The following is a 16495-nucleotide window of genomic DNA, read 5'->3' as shown; positions in this document are numbered from 1 at the left end:
TGACCAGTCGAATATTAGGTTGAGATTTAAACCATTAGGATTTAAACATAAAGATAAAAAGATTTTAATTTGAATCATTTGAGAATTAAAAGTTAATCCTATAGATTAAAAATAAATCTAAATCTAGTGGTCAACTTTGCAAAAAATATATACGAGACCTGGGAGATGAATCTTACATAAAGCCATAACCTTTTTTATGAGCATTGGAATGTAAGAAATTTTATAAAAAGGATGAAAGAGAACTAAAAAACCAATCGACTACAAAGTAAATGATATTAATTATGTTTGTATGTATGGCGTCGCACCTATATTATTTTGGGATTAAGCTATGTTCACTGCCTTTACAATGTCCGAAATCATTTTTTTTGTTCAAATGAAAGTAATGAAATCGGAAAAAAATCTTATAAAGTAGAAAATTGCAACAAATTTTGGCTTACCTAACATATAATGGCTTTTATCAATCTATCTAGACATATTTTCACCTTGTCCGTCGACATCTCTATACCAGTTTCGTCTTTGTTGAAATTTAATTTCTATTCATGAAAGCAGAAAGTTTCTTGAATCAAATATATAAAAAATCAATCCTAAAACGTATGTTACACTAAATAACTGCTCCAATGCACCGCATTAGCATATGACATTTAAAATATATACAAGTAGAAATAAAAATCTTCATTATTCCCATTGCCTGCTACATCACTGTATGGTATTCTCAGCGATTGCCTTTAGATTTTGAGCTCAGGCATGGGATTTGATTGACATCTGTGTATATAGAGTTGTAACGTCATACCCCATTGGTGATACATGGGGAAGACTTCTTAATCAAATCACTTAATTACATTTATGTTCTATTACATTACTCCAGAAAACCCACGGACTAACTATGTTTACTTCATTGCCATAAGTATTGAATTATATGTATCGCATCTTGAGTTGCTTTCCTAATCTTCTTTATAAAGACACTACCTTCTTCGGTTGTATTGCTATCCTTCTCTTAATTTTGCCGTCTTCTTAGAAAATAAGCGAAGGAAATGCGTCATAGGGCCTTTTCACACGTGATCTTTAAATTATCATTGTACTGATGATTCATGTTGTAATCGTGGCTGTGATTCTAATCATGTTCTAGTTTGGTTTCACACGTGCTAAATATCGTCATTAGCCGTATTTTTTACTGGAATCATCATTCGAATCACCGTACGATTTTTTACCGTGTGAAAAGGGCGGCAAGTGATGTGCCCTTTCAAGTAAGCTAGGGCACAAAAATTGAAATCTGACTTGAATTTGTGCACAATCTGTGTATTTTTAAGTGTATTTTACAGTTTCCATAAAGCTTTCTGTCTGTTCTTGGCTCGTAAACAAGTTCAAAATTTGAGGAAAAATATATCAAAACATAAAAAAAACATTAAAAATGGTAAACGTTATTACACATTACATGTCAGAAAACACACTTTATAATTGCCAATGGCTCTGCTCTACATACATGTACATTATGAAAAAAAATCCCATAAATTATCAAAATCCCAAAACCAAGGATTTATTTTAGGCCCAAGATACAATAACAATCTGGGGCTGGGTGTGGGGCTAGAACCTCTATGGGGACATTCCCAGGGGCGTTACAGGGGTCGTTGGCCGGGGGGGGGGGGAGCAAAAGTTCAAAATTTCCCGGTCATATCATGGTATGAACAAAAATGATTAGGGCGAAGCTCATTGCGTGCATGAAAAGTAATAAAGAAAAACGAAAAAATAGGGGGCGCAGTATGGCGAGCGTGGCCAAAAGTTGTTTAATATAAGTTCCGAGCGAGCGATAAAACAAAATCACATCTTCATAAGAATCTAGATTTGAGATAGATTTTGACATGGTTCACAAAATATCTTACATCTTTCCAGGGACTTGAGAGGGACTCCCTCTCACGTCACTGATCTTTCTTCCCTTTTCTGCTTTTTTGTTTATTCTTAGAACGTATGTGGTCCAGACCTATGCAAAACGGATCAGGCGCAGTAGTGGCACCAGGAGTTCTTAGCTATGGAGGGGACGGGAGAACAACAACAAAAAAAAAAAAAAAAAAATTTTTAGGGTCAACGGACAACTTTATTTCTATTCTACAAATCAAGTGAGAAGCAGGGTTAATTCTTTTGATGTATGCCCTACTGATAGCAGTTTAAATTGGTTCATTAAGGTGATTATCTCACCAAATAAATAAAGGGAGCGCGAAGAGCGAGCTGATAATTTTAGATATCCTGAGATATTTATTTAGACATTCTAAGCAATTTTTAATTTTGAACTAGATAGCTATCTAAGTAAACAATTGATGCCAGCAAATAGCAAAAGCCAAAAATTTTGGATTTATGAAACTTATGATTACAAAGGATGTGAATTTCGATAGAAATAAATAATGAAAATTATTAAATAAAATATCTTTAATCGCGAGAAGCACATTGACTTAAACACTCAGCTGTTTTTTTTTAGCCCCGTGTGAACAGATAATTTACTTATCGCTGTCAACAGTCACTGCGAGCGAGTAGCGCAGAACGAAAGTTTGAAGTTTATGTATGGACCTGAACATTTATGTTAGTGACTAAACCTTTGGGAGCCAGCAGGATGGATGATAAAATTTTCAAAATATTTTCAAAGAGCGAAAATACTGCATGTTTTTAAACACTTTACAGCTGTAATAGGATGCTTATGACACCATTTACTATACATTTTATTTTAGACAACCTGGTCCGGGATTGTGTGAAAAGGGGATATTTTTTCATTTCTTTCATTTTCGGTAGGTAAACATTATTTAAAGGTCAAGTCCACCTCAAAAAAAGTTGATCTGAATCAATAGAGAAAAATCAGACGAGCACAATGCTGAAAATTTCATCAAAATCGGTTGTAAAATAAGAAAGTTATGACATTTCAAAGTTTCGCTTATTTTTAACAAAATAGTTATATGAACGAGCCAGTTACATCCAAATGATAGAGTCGATGATGTCACCCACTCACTATTTCTTTTGTTTTTTATTGTTTGAATTATACAATATTTCAATTTTTACGAATTTGACGATAAGGACCTCCTTGCCTGAAACACAAAATGATAAAATAATGGAATAGAAATAATGAAAGAAATAGTGAGTGAGTGATGTCATCAGCTTCCTCATTTGCATACCGACCGATATGTGCATATAACTGTTTTGTGAAATGAAGCGAAACTTTAAAATGTCATAACTTTCTTATTTTACATCCGATTTTGATGAAATTTTTAGTGTTATGCTTGTTGAATTTTTCTCTTTTTATTCAAATCAAGTTTTTGTTGAGGTGGACTTGTCCTTTAAGGAGGGCCAACAGCACCAATGCCCAAATTTATACGCCAGTGTAGTTGAGCTACATGAATTTGAGAGTGGTGTGAATATATAGCATCTCTTTTTGAAGATGTTTCCCTTGCATCATGCCATGAACCCGGTGTAGAGGTCAAGTGGACTCTATTTGACCGAGGTGCTTGAAATACAATCATTGAGTTTTTCACCCCTATAATCGATATGAGAAAACAGGACTGGGTCAAAAAGAACCCTACTCGTACCTCCAAGAAAATGAAATTAACGGTTGTTATGAATACCAGAGTGTAGGAGAAATTAGGAAATTGATAGTATTGTGTATGAAATTATTTTATCAAAGAGAGTAAGATGACGAAAATAAAGTAGCTACGGGAGTATAAACAACCGGCATATTCATAATAAATGAAACCTGAGAAATGTCATATTAAGAAAAAAGAACAAGATAAATTTTAAATATGATTTTGATTTTAAACCGAGAAAGAATTTTCATTTTAAGGTTTGAACACATTGCGATGGCAATAATAACACTTAAAATTATCGCATCATTACTGCTATCTTTAATATTTTTTAAGGATATAAAACCTAGGGAATTTTCTTAAACTTCATGAGCATAAACCTATTTTGTGAACCCTGATGGAGATAATACACTTCCGAAAGGCGTACGATTGTGTTATGATTTAATGACGTAAGTAGAGCACTTTTGCCGAGGTTATCATCATAATGCAAAGTGGAAATTGTCGTAATGGCAATTGCAAATTATCATAATTACAAAGTGGTAATTTTGTTAACGTTGAAAATAAAACATACCAACAATGATTTATAAGCTCTCAATGAAATTGATTACCCCCCTCCAGAAATAATCATCAATTCTGTTTTATGAGAACCATGAGAAATTGAAGGATTACGAAACACTCCTGGCGGCATGCCTATCGTCATATCCATCCCTATTGTACAATAAAATATAAAATAAATCAACCATTCGAAACGTGATACAGAAAATTAGTTTCCAGTTTCAATATGTCCGATGTCAAATTGCTCTAAGCACATTATGACAAAGTGGTTTTAAAGGCACCTTAAGTTTTTAAGCCAAATTTTTCATTCGTCTCTATATGTTGAATTAGAATAATAATAATAATAATAATAGACAGTTCTTGTATAGCGCATAACACATTATAAATAACGTCTCTATGCGCTTCCAAAGGACTTGGGTATTATTACCCTGGCTTTAGCCTCGCAGCCTTTTACAACGCGATGGCATTTCAAGGAATAAATTCCTGCCAGGTACCCATTTACCTCACCTGGGTTGAGTGCAGCACAATGTGACGAGAAGTGACGAGAAATATTATTGTAATATTATAAGGTGTGAAATGTTCTTAATGGGCAGTATACGAAGAGGCACCGAGTATCAAATGTTTGTATGAAATCTTCAAGTAGAAGAAATACCCCATGAAAGAATTCGTTCGTGTTGATTCTTTGATAGTTTTGTTCATACTCACATTGTTTTATTTCTGCGATAGGAGGCGCTCAAAGCCCTTTTCACATTATTGACGTACGACCATTTGCGACCTTTTGGTCGTGTGACAGGCTGCAACAGGCATCAAGACGCTTTATACTCAGTATTAATATGGAAGGAGGAAAAAGAAAGAAAAGTGTGAAATATGATTTAATTTTCTAAATATTCTGTCAATGTATATAATATATTTTCATATTAAAAAGATATTTTCTTTATTTCATCGTGTCTCTTTAATGAAGTTCGCCCATCATGTCATGTCTGGTCCTCTCAAATGTTCTAGTTCAATACGTGAGCTATGATTGCATTTCTTTTCGGCCATAATAGTCAATTTTTTCTCAAGAAAAATATGTTTATACCTGGTCTATCTGTGAAATTCTAAATCTAAATAATCTTATTAAAACAGAAGTTGATGTGGAAGAGGTTCATCGTGGTGAAGGATTGAGTAGAAGAAATAACCAGTTGTCTCACGATGTAGCAAACGTAGTAGGAAAGCGACGTTTCGTCTGCAAGCTGCTAGACTTCGTCAGGCAATGAGCAAAGACGCTGCTGCGCACGGGTTATATAGCGTCGGGAGCTATTGTCTGGCTCCACTCGGGCGTGAGCCGCGCTGTGATTGGCCGGAGCCGCTGGCCAATCAGGGTCCGCGCTGGTGCTTGGTGCCCGCTCGGGCGTGCACCGCGCGCTGTGATTGGCCGATGCAGCCGGCCAATCAGCGTCCGCGCTGGTGTCAGGCACCCGCTGGTGCGGGCGCCGCGCGCTGTGAACTGTGGATGAGGTATGCCGTCGGATGGTAGGTAACCATTCATCAGGGATCTCAATGCCGCTGTCCCTGTTGATATTGCTCGGATGCAAACGGATCTGGATCGCTTCCTTAATGCGCCGCGTATACCAATGCTTATCATTAGCGATGCAGCTGACCTCATCCCAGTTAGGTAGATGATCGGAGTCCCAAGCATGTTCTGCAACAGCAGAGCTATCGGTGCGCCTAAGCCGAACATCACGGCGATGTTCCTTCATGCGTTCCCCCACAGGTCTACCAGTCTCACCGATGTAGACTTTCCTTCGTGAAAGAATCCGCCTCACCCGCATGACTCTTAAATCTATCCGCGCCGAGATTGAGTCCAGTACTACCCTTGTCCGTTCCGCGCTCGCCGAAGAGCACTACAACAATGCTCTCGAGCTTTTCGACGACATCTACCGCCACGAATTTGAGAAGTGCAAGTCCCGACAACAGGATAAGTATCTCAAGATTAGTTCAGAGGGTAAGGATATTTCCGTATGTGCCGATTCTAGCTCTCGGGTCGTCAATTTGTCTAAACGCAAACTGACTTCGGATGAGAGTGCGCTGCTCGCCAAGGGACTTAACTTTTCAGTAGCCCCGAAGCGTGTTCCCGCTACCGAGATTGTTGCGAAGGTGGAATCCTCCATCCGTTCGCTTGATGCCGAAACCATCGGCTCCGTAAGAAGAGAGATAAATGCTATCCTCTCCTCCGCCGAACCGCCTAAATCGAACATTACTCCCGGCATGCGCAAAGCCTTGAAATCGCTCAAGGAAGACGAGTCCATTATGATTTTGCCAGCAGACAAAGGCCGCGCCAGTGTTATTCTGGACACCGATGTCTACCGCGCCAAGATGTCCGAGTTAATCGAATCCGGCCCCTATCACGCTATCGGGAAGGACCCGACCGATCGCCTCTCCCGCAAGCTTTCCACTATTCTTCGCGGCTTTCACAAGAATGGTGACATCGATGATTCTACCTACCGTAAGCTAAAACCGTCGCAGAAGCAACCGCCCAGGATCTATGGACTGCCTAAGATCCACAAAGCTGACATCCCGCTTCGTCCGATTGTGTCATGTGTGAGTTCGTTTGCTTACAACACGTCTAAGTATCTCGCTGATATTCTTGCTCCCTTAGTCGGTTCCAATGGGCATGCTGTCCATAACTCCGCGTCGTTTGTTGATTTCCTGCGCAGCGAAACCATACAGGAACATGAGGTCATGGTTTCATTTGATGTGGTATCATTGTTTACCAATGTACCCATTGACGTCGCATGCAAGGTCGCACTTAGCAGGCTCGAACGTGATGAGAGCCTACCCGAGCGCACACAGTTATCTCCGGCCCAGGTAACTGAGCTTTTGAGTTTTGTTTTGCAATCTACGTATTTCATGTTTGCCGGCAATTTCTACGAACAGCAAGAAGGGGCAGCCATGGGCAGCCCTGTTTCCGCGGTGATCGCTAACCTGTTCATGGAAGCTTTTGAGGAACGTGCGCTGAGTAGTTGCCCGCCCGACTGCGCCCCTAGAGTTTGGAAACGATACGTAGATGACACGTTTATCATCACGCATAGATCCGCCGCCGATGACCTTTTGAGCCACATGAATTCGCAGCAGCCCTCCATCCGTTTTACCATGGAGATGGAGTGCAACGAGCGCATTGCCTTTCTAGACACTTTGGTGCACCGTGACACCAGCGGCCGACTGTACACCACCGTATACAGGAAGCCCACACACACCGATCAGTACATTGCCTATGATTCGCATCACCCGAAGTCCGTTAAGCGCGGGGTAGTGAAATGTCTTTACGACAGAGCTTCACGCATCGTTACTAAGCCCCATTGCACAGCTACAGAGAAGCAACACATCACCTCGGCTCTTATTTCTAACGGTTACCCGCGCTCTTTCGTTAACCGCGTCGCTAAGAAGAAGAGCGCCCCGTCCGAACAGCTTGCGCAATTTAAATCCGCTATAGTAATCCCGTTTGTTGATGGTATCGCGCATCTTCTCCGCCGGCGCTTGGAGAGGCATGGCATCCGAGTTATATTTAAGTCCGATAGCATCCGCAGCCAGCTGGTCCGTCCGAAAGACCGCCCGATCCCCGACAGACGCGATGGGGTTGTTTATAAGATCCCTTGCTCGACCTGCGACAAAGTCTACATCGGTGAGACTGGTAGACCTGTGGGGGAACGCATGAAGGAACATCGCCGTGATGTTCGGCTTAGGCGCACCGATAGCTCTGCTGTTGCAGAACATGCTTGGGACTCCGATCATCTACCTAACTGGGATGAGGTCAGCTGCATCGCTAATGATAAGCATTGGTATACGCGGCGCATTAAGGAAGCGATCCAGATCCGTTTGCATCCGAGCAATATCAACAGGGACAGCGGCATTGAGATCCCTGATGAATGGTTACCTACCATCCGACGGCATACTGCATCCACAGTTCACAGCGCGCGGCGCCCGCACCAGCGGGTGCCTGACACCAGCGCGGACGCTGATTGGCCGGCTGCATCGGCCAATCACAGCGCGCGGTGCACGCCCGAGCGGGCACCAAGCACCAGCGCGGACCCTGATTGGCCAGCGGCTCCGGCCAATCACAGCGCGGCTCACGCCCGAGTGGAGCCAGACAATAGCTCCCGACGCTATATAACCCGTGCGCAGCAGCGTCTTTGCTCATTGCCTGACGAAGTCTAGCAGCTTGCAGACGAAACGTCGCTTTCCTACTACGTTTGCTACATCGTGAGACAACTGGTTATTTCTTCTACTCAATCCTTCACCACGATGAACCTCTTCCACATCATCTCTCAGAAGTATGGGCGCCCTGCCCTAAGGCTTGTCCGAAGACACGAACGCTGCTCGAAGAAACTCGCGAGATTTTCCAACCATCTTACCTTCCTAACCCGTTGCATCAAGAACGCCGTTATCCCGAAAGATCTTAGAGTTCGCCCGCCAGTACCCACCAAGTCAGCACGCATCATCGCCGAGAGGACCTCCCGCCTTTTCCTTCGTGAAAGAATCCGCCTCACCCGCATGACTCTTAAATCTATCCGCGCCGAGATTGAGTCCAGTACTACCCTTGTCCGTTCCGCGCTCGCCGAAGAGCACTACAACAATGCTCTCGAGCTTTTCGACGACATCTACCGCCACGAATTTGAGAAGTGCAAGTCCCGACAACAGGATAAGTATCTCAAGATTAGTTCAGAGGGTAAGGATATTTCCGTATGTGCCGATTCTAGCTCTCGGGTCGTCAATTTGTCTAAACGCAAACTGACTTCGGATGAGAGTGCACTGCTCGCCAAGGGACTTAACTTTTCAGTAGCCCCGAAGCGTGTTCCCGCTACCGAGATTGTTGCGAAGGTGGAATCCTCCATCCGTTCGCTTGATGCCGAAACCATCGGCTCCGTAAGAAGAGAGATAAATGCTATCCTCTCCTCCGCCGAACCGCCTAAATCGAACATTACTCCCGGCATGCGCAAAGCCTTGAAATCGCTCAAGGAAGACGAGTCCATTATGATTTTGCCAGCAGACAAAGGCCGCGCCAGTGTTATTCTGGACACCGATGTCTACCGCGCCAAGATGTCCGAGTTAATCGAATCCGGCCCCTATCACGCTATCGGGAAGGACCCGACCGATCGCCTCTCCCGCAAGCTTTCCACTATTCTTCGCGGCTTTCACAAGAATGGTGACATCGATGATTCTACCTACCGTAAGCTAAAACCGTCGCAGAAGCAACCGCCCAGGATCTATGGACTGCCTAAGATCCACAAAGCTGACATCCCGCTTCGTCCGATTGTGTCATGTGTGAGTTCGTTTGCTTACAACACGTCTAAGTATCTCGCTGATATTCTTGCTCCCTTAGTCGGTTCCAATGGGCATGCTGTCCATAACTCCGCGTCGTTTGTTGATTTCCTGCGCAGCGAAACCATACAGGAACATGAGGTCATGGTTTCATTTGATGTGGTATCATTGTTTACCAATGTACCCATTGACGTCGCATGCAAGGTCGCACTTAGCAGGCTCGAACGTGATGAGAGCCTACCCGAGCGCACACAGTTATCTCCGGCCCAGGTAACTGAGCTTTTGAGTTTTGTTTTGCAATCTACGTATTTCATGTTTGCCGGCAATTTCTACGAACAGCAAGAAGGGGCAGCCATGGGCAGCCCTGTTTCCGCGGTGATCGCTAACCTGTTCATGGAAGCTTTTGAGGAACGTGCGCTGAGTAGTTGCCCGCCCGACTGCGCCCCTAGAGTTTGGAAACGATACGTAGATGACACGTTTATCATCACGCATAGATCCGCCGCCGATGACCTTTTGAGCCACATGAATTCGCAGCAGCCCTCCATCCGTTTTACCATGGAGATGGAGTGCAACGAGCGCATTGCCTTTCTAGACACTTTGGTGCACCGTGACACCAGCGGCCGACTGTACACCACCGTATACAGGAAGCCCACACACACCGATCAGTACATTGCTTATGATTCGCATCACCCGAAGTCCGTTAAGCGCGGGGTAGTGAAGTGTCTTTACGACAGAGCTTCACGCATCGTTACTAAGCCCCATTGCACAGCTACAGAGAAGCAACACATCACCTCGGCTCTTATTTCTAACGGTTACCCGCGCTCTTTCGTTAACCGCGTCGCTAAGAAGAAGAGCGCCCCGTCCGAACAGCTTGCGCAATTTAAATCCGCTATAGTAATCCCGTTTGTTGATGGTATCGCGCATCTTCTCCGCCGGCGCTTGGAGAGGCATGGCATCCGAGTTATATTTAAGTCCGATAGCATCCGCAGCCAGCTGGTCCGTCCGAAAGACCGCCCGATCCCCGACAGACGCGATGGGGTTGTTTATAAGATCCCTTGCTCGACCTGCGACAAAGTCTACATCGGTGAGACTGGTAGACCTGTGGGGGAACGCATGAAGGAACATCGCCGTGATGTTCGGCTTAGGCGCACCGATAGCTCTGCTGTTGCAGAACATGCTTGGGACTCCGATCATCTACCTAACTGGGATGAGGTCAGCTGCATCGCTAATGATAAGCATTGGTATACGCGGCGCATTAAGGAAGCGATCCAGATCCGTTTGCATCCGAGCAATATCAACAGGGACAGCGGCATTGAGATCCCTGATGAATGGTTACCTACCATCCGACGGCATACTGCATCCACAGTTCACAGCGCGCGGCGCCCGCACCAGCGGGTGCCTGACACCAGCGCGGACGCTGATTGGCCGGCTGCATCGGCCAATCACAGCGCGCGGTGCACGCCCGAGCGGGCACCAAGCACCAGCGCGGACCCTGATTGGCCAGCGGCTCCGGCCAATCACAGCGCGGCTCACGCCCGAGTGGAGCCAGACAATAGCTCCCGACGCTATATAACCCGTGCGCAGCAGCGTCTTTGCTCATTGCCTGACGAAGTCTAGCAGCTTGCAGACGAAACGTCGCTTTCCTACTACGTTTGCTACATCGTGAGACAACTGGTTATTTCTTCTACTCAATCCTTCACCACGATGAACCTCTTCCACATCATCTCTCAGAAGTATGGGCGCCCTGCCCTAAGGCTTGTCCGAAGACACGAACGCTGCTCGAAGAAACTCGCGAGATTTTCCAACCATCTTACCTTCCTAACCCGTTGCATCAAGAACGCCGTTATCCCGAAAGATCTTAGAGTTCGCCCGCCAGTACCCACCAAGTCAGCACGCATCATCGCCGAGAGGACCTCCCGCCTTTTCCTTCGTGAAAGAATCCGCCTCACCCGCATGACTCTTAAATCTATCCGCGCCGAGATTGAGTCCAGTACTACCCTTGTCCGTTCCGCGCTCGCCGAAGAGCACTACAACAATGCTCTCGAGCTTTTCGACGACATCTACCGCCACGAATTTGAGAAGTGCAAGTCCCGACAACAGGATAAGTATCTCAAGATTAGTTCAGAGGGTAAGGATATTTCCGTATGTGCCGATTCTAGCTCTCGGGTCGTCAATTTGTCTAAACGCAAACTGACTTCGGATGAGAGTGCGCTGCTCGCCAAGGGACTTAACTTTTCAGTAGCCCCGAAGCGTGTTCCCGCTACCGAGATTGTTGCGAAGGTGGAATCCTCCATCCGTTCGCTTGATGCCGAAACCATCGGCTCCGTAAGAAGAGAGATAAATGCTATCCTCTCCTCCGCCGAACCGCCTAAATCGAACATTACTCCCGGCATGCGCAAAGCCTTGAAATCGCTCAAGGAAGACGAGTCCATTATGATTTTGCCAGCAGACAAAGGCCGCGCCAGTGTTATTCTGGACACCGATGTCTACCGCGCCAAGATGTCCGAGTTAATCGAATCCGGCCCCTATCACGCTATCGGGAAGGACCCGACCGATCGCCTCTCCCGCAAGCTTTCCACTATTCTTCGCGGCTTTCACAAGAATGGTGACATCGATGATTCTACCTACCGTAAGCTAAAACCGTCGCAGAAGCAACCGCCCAGGATCTATGGACTGCCTAAGATCCACAAAGCTGACATCCCGCTTCGTCCGATTGTGTCATGTGTGAGTTCGTTTGCTTACAACACGTCTAAGTATCTCGCTGATATTCTTGCTCCCTTAGTCGGTTCCAATGGGCATGCTGTCCATAACTCCGCGTCGTTTGTTGATTTCCTGCGCAGCGAAACCATACAGGAACATGAGGTCATGGTTTCATTTGATGTGGTATCATTGTTTACCAATGTACCCATTGACGTCGCATGCAAGGTCGCACTTAGCAGGCTCGAACGTGATGAGAGCCTACCCGAGCGCACACAGTTATCTCCGGCCCAGGTAACTGAGCTTTTGAGTTTATTATTGATTATAAGATCCCTTGCTCGACCTGCGACAAAGTCTACATCGGTGAGACTGGTAGACCTGTGGGGGAACGCATGAAGGAACATCGCCGTGATGTTCGGCTTAGGCGCACCGATAGCTCTGCTGTTGCAGAACATGCTTGGGACTCCGATCATCTACCTAACTGGGATGAGGTCAGCTGCATCGCTAATGATAAGCATTGGTATACGCGGCGCATTAAGGAAGCGATCCAGATCCGTTTGCATCCGAGCAATATCAACAGGGACAGCGGCATTGAGATCCCTGATGAATGGTTACCTACCATCCGACGGCATACTGCATCCACAGTTCACAGCGCGCGGCGCCCGCACCAGCGGGTGCCTGACACCAGCGCGGACGCTGATTGGCCGGCTGCATCGGCCAATCACAGCGCGCGGTGCACGCCCGAGCGGGCACCAAGCACCAGCGCGGACCCTGATTGGCCAGCGGCTCCGGCCAATCACAGCGCGGCTCACGCCCGAGTGGAGCCAGACAATAGCTCCCGACGCTATATAACCCGTGCGCAGCAGCGTCTTTGCTCATTGCCTGACGAAGTCTAGCAGCTTGCAGACGAAACGTCGCTTTCCTACTACGTTTGCTACATCGTGAGACAACTGGTTATTTCTTCTACTTAAAACAGAAGTTGTTCAATTTTTGCAAAAACAGCAACAATCTCCTCCATGAAAACACAAAACAATCCCATATTAAACAAAATATGAAGGAAACAAAATAATCCTGTTTTTTTACGACGATTGAAACATCAGATAGATGAAACAAAGAGACGAGACCTTTGTGCAATCTACAGATTTCACGTAATTTCCTGGACCAATCTAATAGAACACAAACGCCTTTCGCGAAGTGTATTCATTAACCTACGCAAGTATCACGATGTCGGAGATCATTTACTCACGTAGTGCAATCAAATTGCTTGTGACAAAACCCAACTTTGAAAGGCAACTTGTCGAATATGAAGACCCAAGTTTCACAAAGTAGACAGACAACCCATCGGTCACAAACGTTAAGACACACATGAAATCCAAATTTTAAAAAGCATAATATACATTCAATCCAATTTCCCCGGGTCCAATTTAGTATGTCTTCGATTAGCCGATGTTACTGAGGCTGATGTGACCGACATATCTGTTTGAGGGAAGGGGGTCACAGACCACAACTGATGTGGATAAGAGGAAGATGAGGTTGTAATTTCACGGTTGTCCAACCCAATGGAATGGTCGCCATTCAAACACCATGGGGCCAATTTTATTGGACCTTGGCTAACATAAGCATTGGCGATGCGATATTGTCGAGAGGATGTGCCGATTTATGGAGAAAACATTTAATAACAGCAAAATTATAGTACGTGTTCGAAATAACCGTCTGACCACTGATGAACTATAAATGTACAAGTGACAAAAGCTGGTTAGAGGATTGAACAGTACATTGAGATAGACCTACTACACGTAAATAATTGATGATTTCTTGAATCATCTTGAACTTACATAATCATGGTTGTCGTTGTCTTTTATTAAGAATGGATCAATCTTGTGAGTTCATATAACTCCAAGAGATTCTTTACTTTGAATTATTTTAGGATTTTTTGTCACTGAAGTTTTCAGGGACTCTCTCTGCTTCGTCCGATCTGGGGTGTCTGCGTATTATTTCATTTTCTCCAGTATTTTGCTCTGTAAATCCAACTTTCGTACAGTATTCTTGTTTACCACATACTTAACATAATTGTCTATTTTATTCAGCTCTATGTAAATAACCATTCATAATGATTAGTGGTATACTACATCAGCTAATTTCATATTAATTTCTGTCTAATCTTCAGTTAAGTATTTCGTTACCGCAAAGGGATACCGTGGTGTTATTACTTCCCAATTTATTAATGCTCTGTATCTGCACGGTTCATGTATGATATTAACACCAAACTGGATGTTATTAGAAGGTTACCAAGACCAATGAACGAGATCGAAACAATCTGATCTAATTCCGCTGTTCAAAGTGAGGATCGGTTTGCATCAATCAAAGTCAATGTAATCAGGAATCTTCACGGCTGTTCAAGTTTATTCCAAGAAGCCAGCCTAAGTAAAATACAGGAAATGTTCAGTACCGGTCATAAATCTAATAATGACAAGTTCACAGTTTTATGAGGCATTTCATACAATCCGATTTGTAGGGAAAGGGTTCCCGTTTTACCTTTAAATAAAAATACAACCCATTTTTTACTAATCGCCTTACTGCGAAGTTATTTGTAATCAAATTGCCTTTATATTTTCCTATTTTGGGATAGTCCTCTTGGGAAATAAGCAGGAACGCCAGAAAGGGAGACCGAAAAGAACGGAAGTGTATAACCACAAAGCAGTTTAAAGAAAACCAGGACTTTCGAGGTTGTTTTGTTATTTAGAATCTGTATCATCCAAATGCGACGTTAAAGATATGGTTCCGGCTGGAGATATTCATCTCAATAAAAAAGTAAAATTCATAAAGCTAAATGATGAAAATTTGATCAAAATCGTATAACAAATTGAACTGTAAATTGTAAAAAAATTGCATTATTTCGGTGAAACATGCAGTTCTAGGCATGTCGTTATGAATACTCATTAGGTGGGCTGATGATGTCATATCCCCATTTGTCCTTTTGTATTTTATTATGTGAAATTAGGCTTATTCAAATCATTTCGACCAAGGACTAAAACAATTGGATTGACAACTGATTAAGTGCATTAGTTTTGTTTATTGGTGCAACGTATTTCATCATAATGGGGACATATCAGTTACACATGTATGAATAAATGAAACATTTATGATATCATGCAATAACATAAGAAAAGGGAAAGTGGGGATGTGACATCATCAGCCCACCTAATGAACAATCATGACGATGTGCATATAACGTAAAATAAATTTTATGTAGAAAGCCTGTTTTCAAAAGTGTTCATTTGCCGTACTGCCTGTGACTCGGTGGACGGGCTTCGCTAAGACTACTGCCATACGACCAAATCAGTTGTGTAAAGCCCCTTTCACAACTGACGTACGACCATTTGGGACGTTTTGGTCGAGCGACAGGCTGCAATAGGCACCAATCGCTATTCATCTCATAAGATCGAACAGAAGCGTTCATTTTTGCAACAGCTGTCGTACAACAACAACAAAAAAATACCCAGTAAACCCGGTTGCACGAGTAAGTCGCATATGCTCGTATTGTGCTCGTGCGATCACATGCGAGTGTTGCACGAGAGATTGCTAGTGGTTTGATTTCAGTCTCAATAGTTGCACGACCGATTGCATAGTCGTGAGGAACAGTCGCATACATGCAAATGCAACGGTAGTGGAATGTTGTAAGCTGTGTTGCGATCGGTCTTACAACAGTCTTATGGCCTTTATAGTTATCGCACCCTGTCGCAAGACTGGTCTCTATAGGTCGCTAGAACATGTGCAAGTGTTGTACGACCTCCAGTCGACTAAATGCCACTACTTAGTTGTGCCACCTATCGCATCAAGTCGTACAACGTTGAACAACACTCACACGATGATCTCCAGACCGTTGGTACGATCTGATGCGAGTGAATCGATCGTATTTGAGCGCGTTTGGATTTTGAACATCTTCAAAGTTAAGATGCGACCAGTCACGACCACCTCCGACCACCTCGAGTTCGTGCGATCATCTACAACGACTGCGAGTGCTCGCAAGACACCAAGAGTTCGATCGTGCAACAACAAGAAAAAACTTGCAGGCGGCCGTAATCAGGTCGTACGTCAATTGTGAAAGGGGCTTTACTGTGAGTTCTCTCGTAAAAAACAAGACTTTACGATCATGGGCTATGTCTGGCGAGTGCCATGGAAAATAATGATAAAAATAATAATAATAATTACCATTAAGTACGCTCTCCATGGTTAACTATATCACAGCGTTTACAAACGATTTTAAAACAAAAGTACATAATTATTACAATACAAATACATTCAAAAGAAATTAAACGCAAAAGAAGTATGTTTTTAGAAGTTTCTTGAATTGATCTGAAGAGTTTGATGATTTAATGAAAGTGGGGATG

At 43.9% G+C, this 16495-nt stretch overlaps 1 protein-coding gene across 3 annotated transcripts; it reads left to right on the top strand.

Annotated features, from left to right (window-relative positions):
• The first annotated feature begins 5894 nt into the window (after positions 1 to 5894).
• LOC121425263 lies at positions 5895 to 13056 on the top strand. 3 transcript variants are annotated; one of them, XM_041621285.1, is made up of 3 exons: positions 5895 to 7779; positions 12477 to 12828; positions 12865 to 13056. In XM_041621285.1, exons 1-3 carry the CDS (start codon positions 5919 to 5921, stop codon positions 12998 to 13000), a joined length of 2349 nt encoding a protein of 782 aa, XP_041477219.1. In that variant the 5' UTR covers positions 5895 to 5918; the 3' UTR covers positions 13001 to 13056. The 3 variants fall into 3 exon arrangements, with proteins under 3 accessions (XP_041477219.1, XP_041477217.1, XP_041477218.1); XM_041621283.1 differs by having other exon boundaries at positions 12477 to 13056; XM_041621284.1 differs by lacking the exons at positions 12477 to 12828; positions 12865 to 13056 and adding an exon at positions 8168 to 8875 and having other exon boundaries at positions 5895 to 8131.
• The last annotated feature ends 3439 nt before the right edge of the window (positions 13057 to 16495 follow it).

This window comes from Lytechinus variegatus, chromosome 12 (assembly GCF_018143015.1).
Source record: "Lytechinus variegatus isolate NC3 chromosome 12, Lvar_3.0, whole genome shotgun sequence".
Lineage (NCBI taxonomy): Eukaryota > Metazoa > Echinodermata > Echinoidea > Temnopleuroida > Toxopneustidae > Lytechinus > Lytechinus variegatus.
Note: the sequence above shows the minus strand (reverse complement) of the source record. Positions and strands in the feature narration are given on the sequence as shown.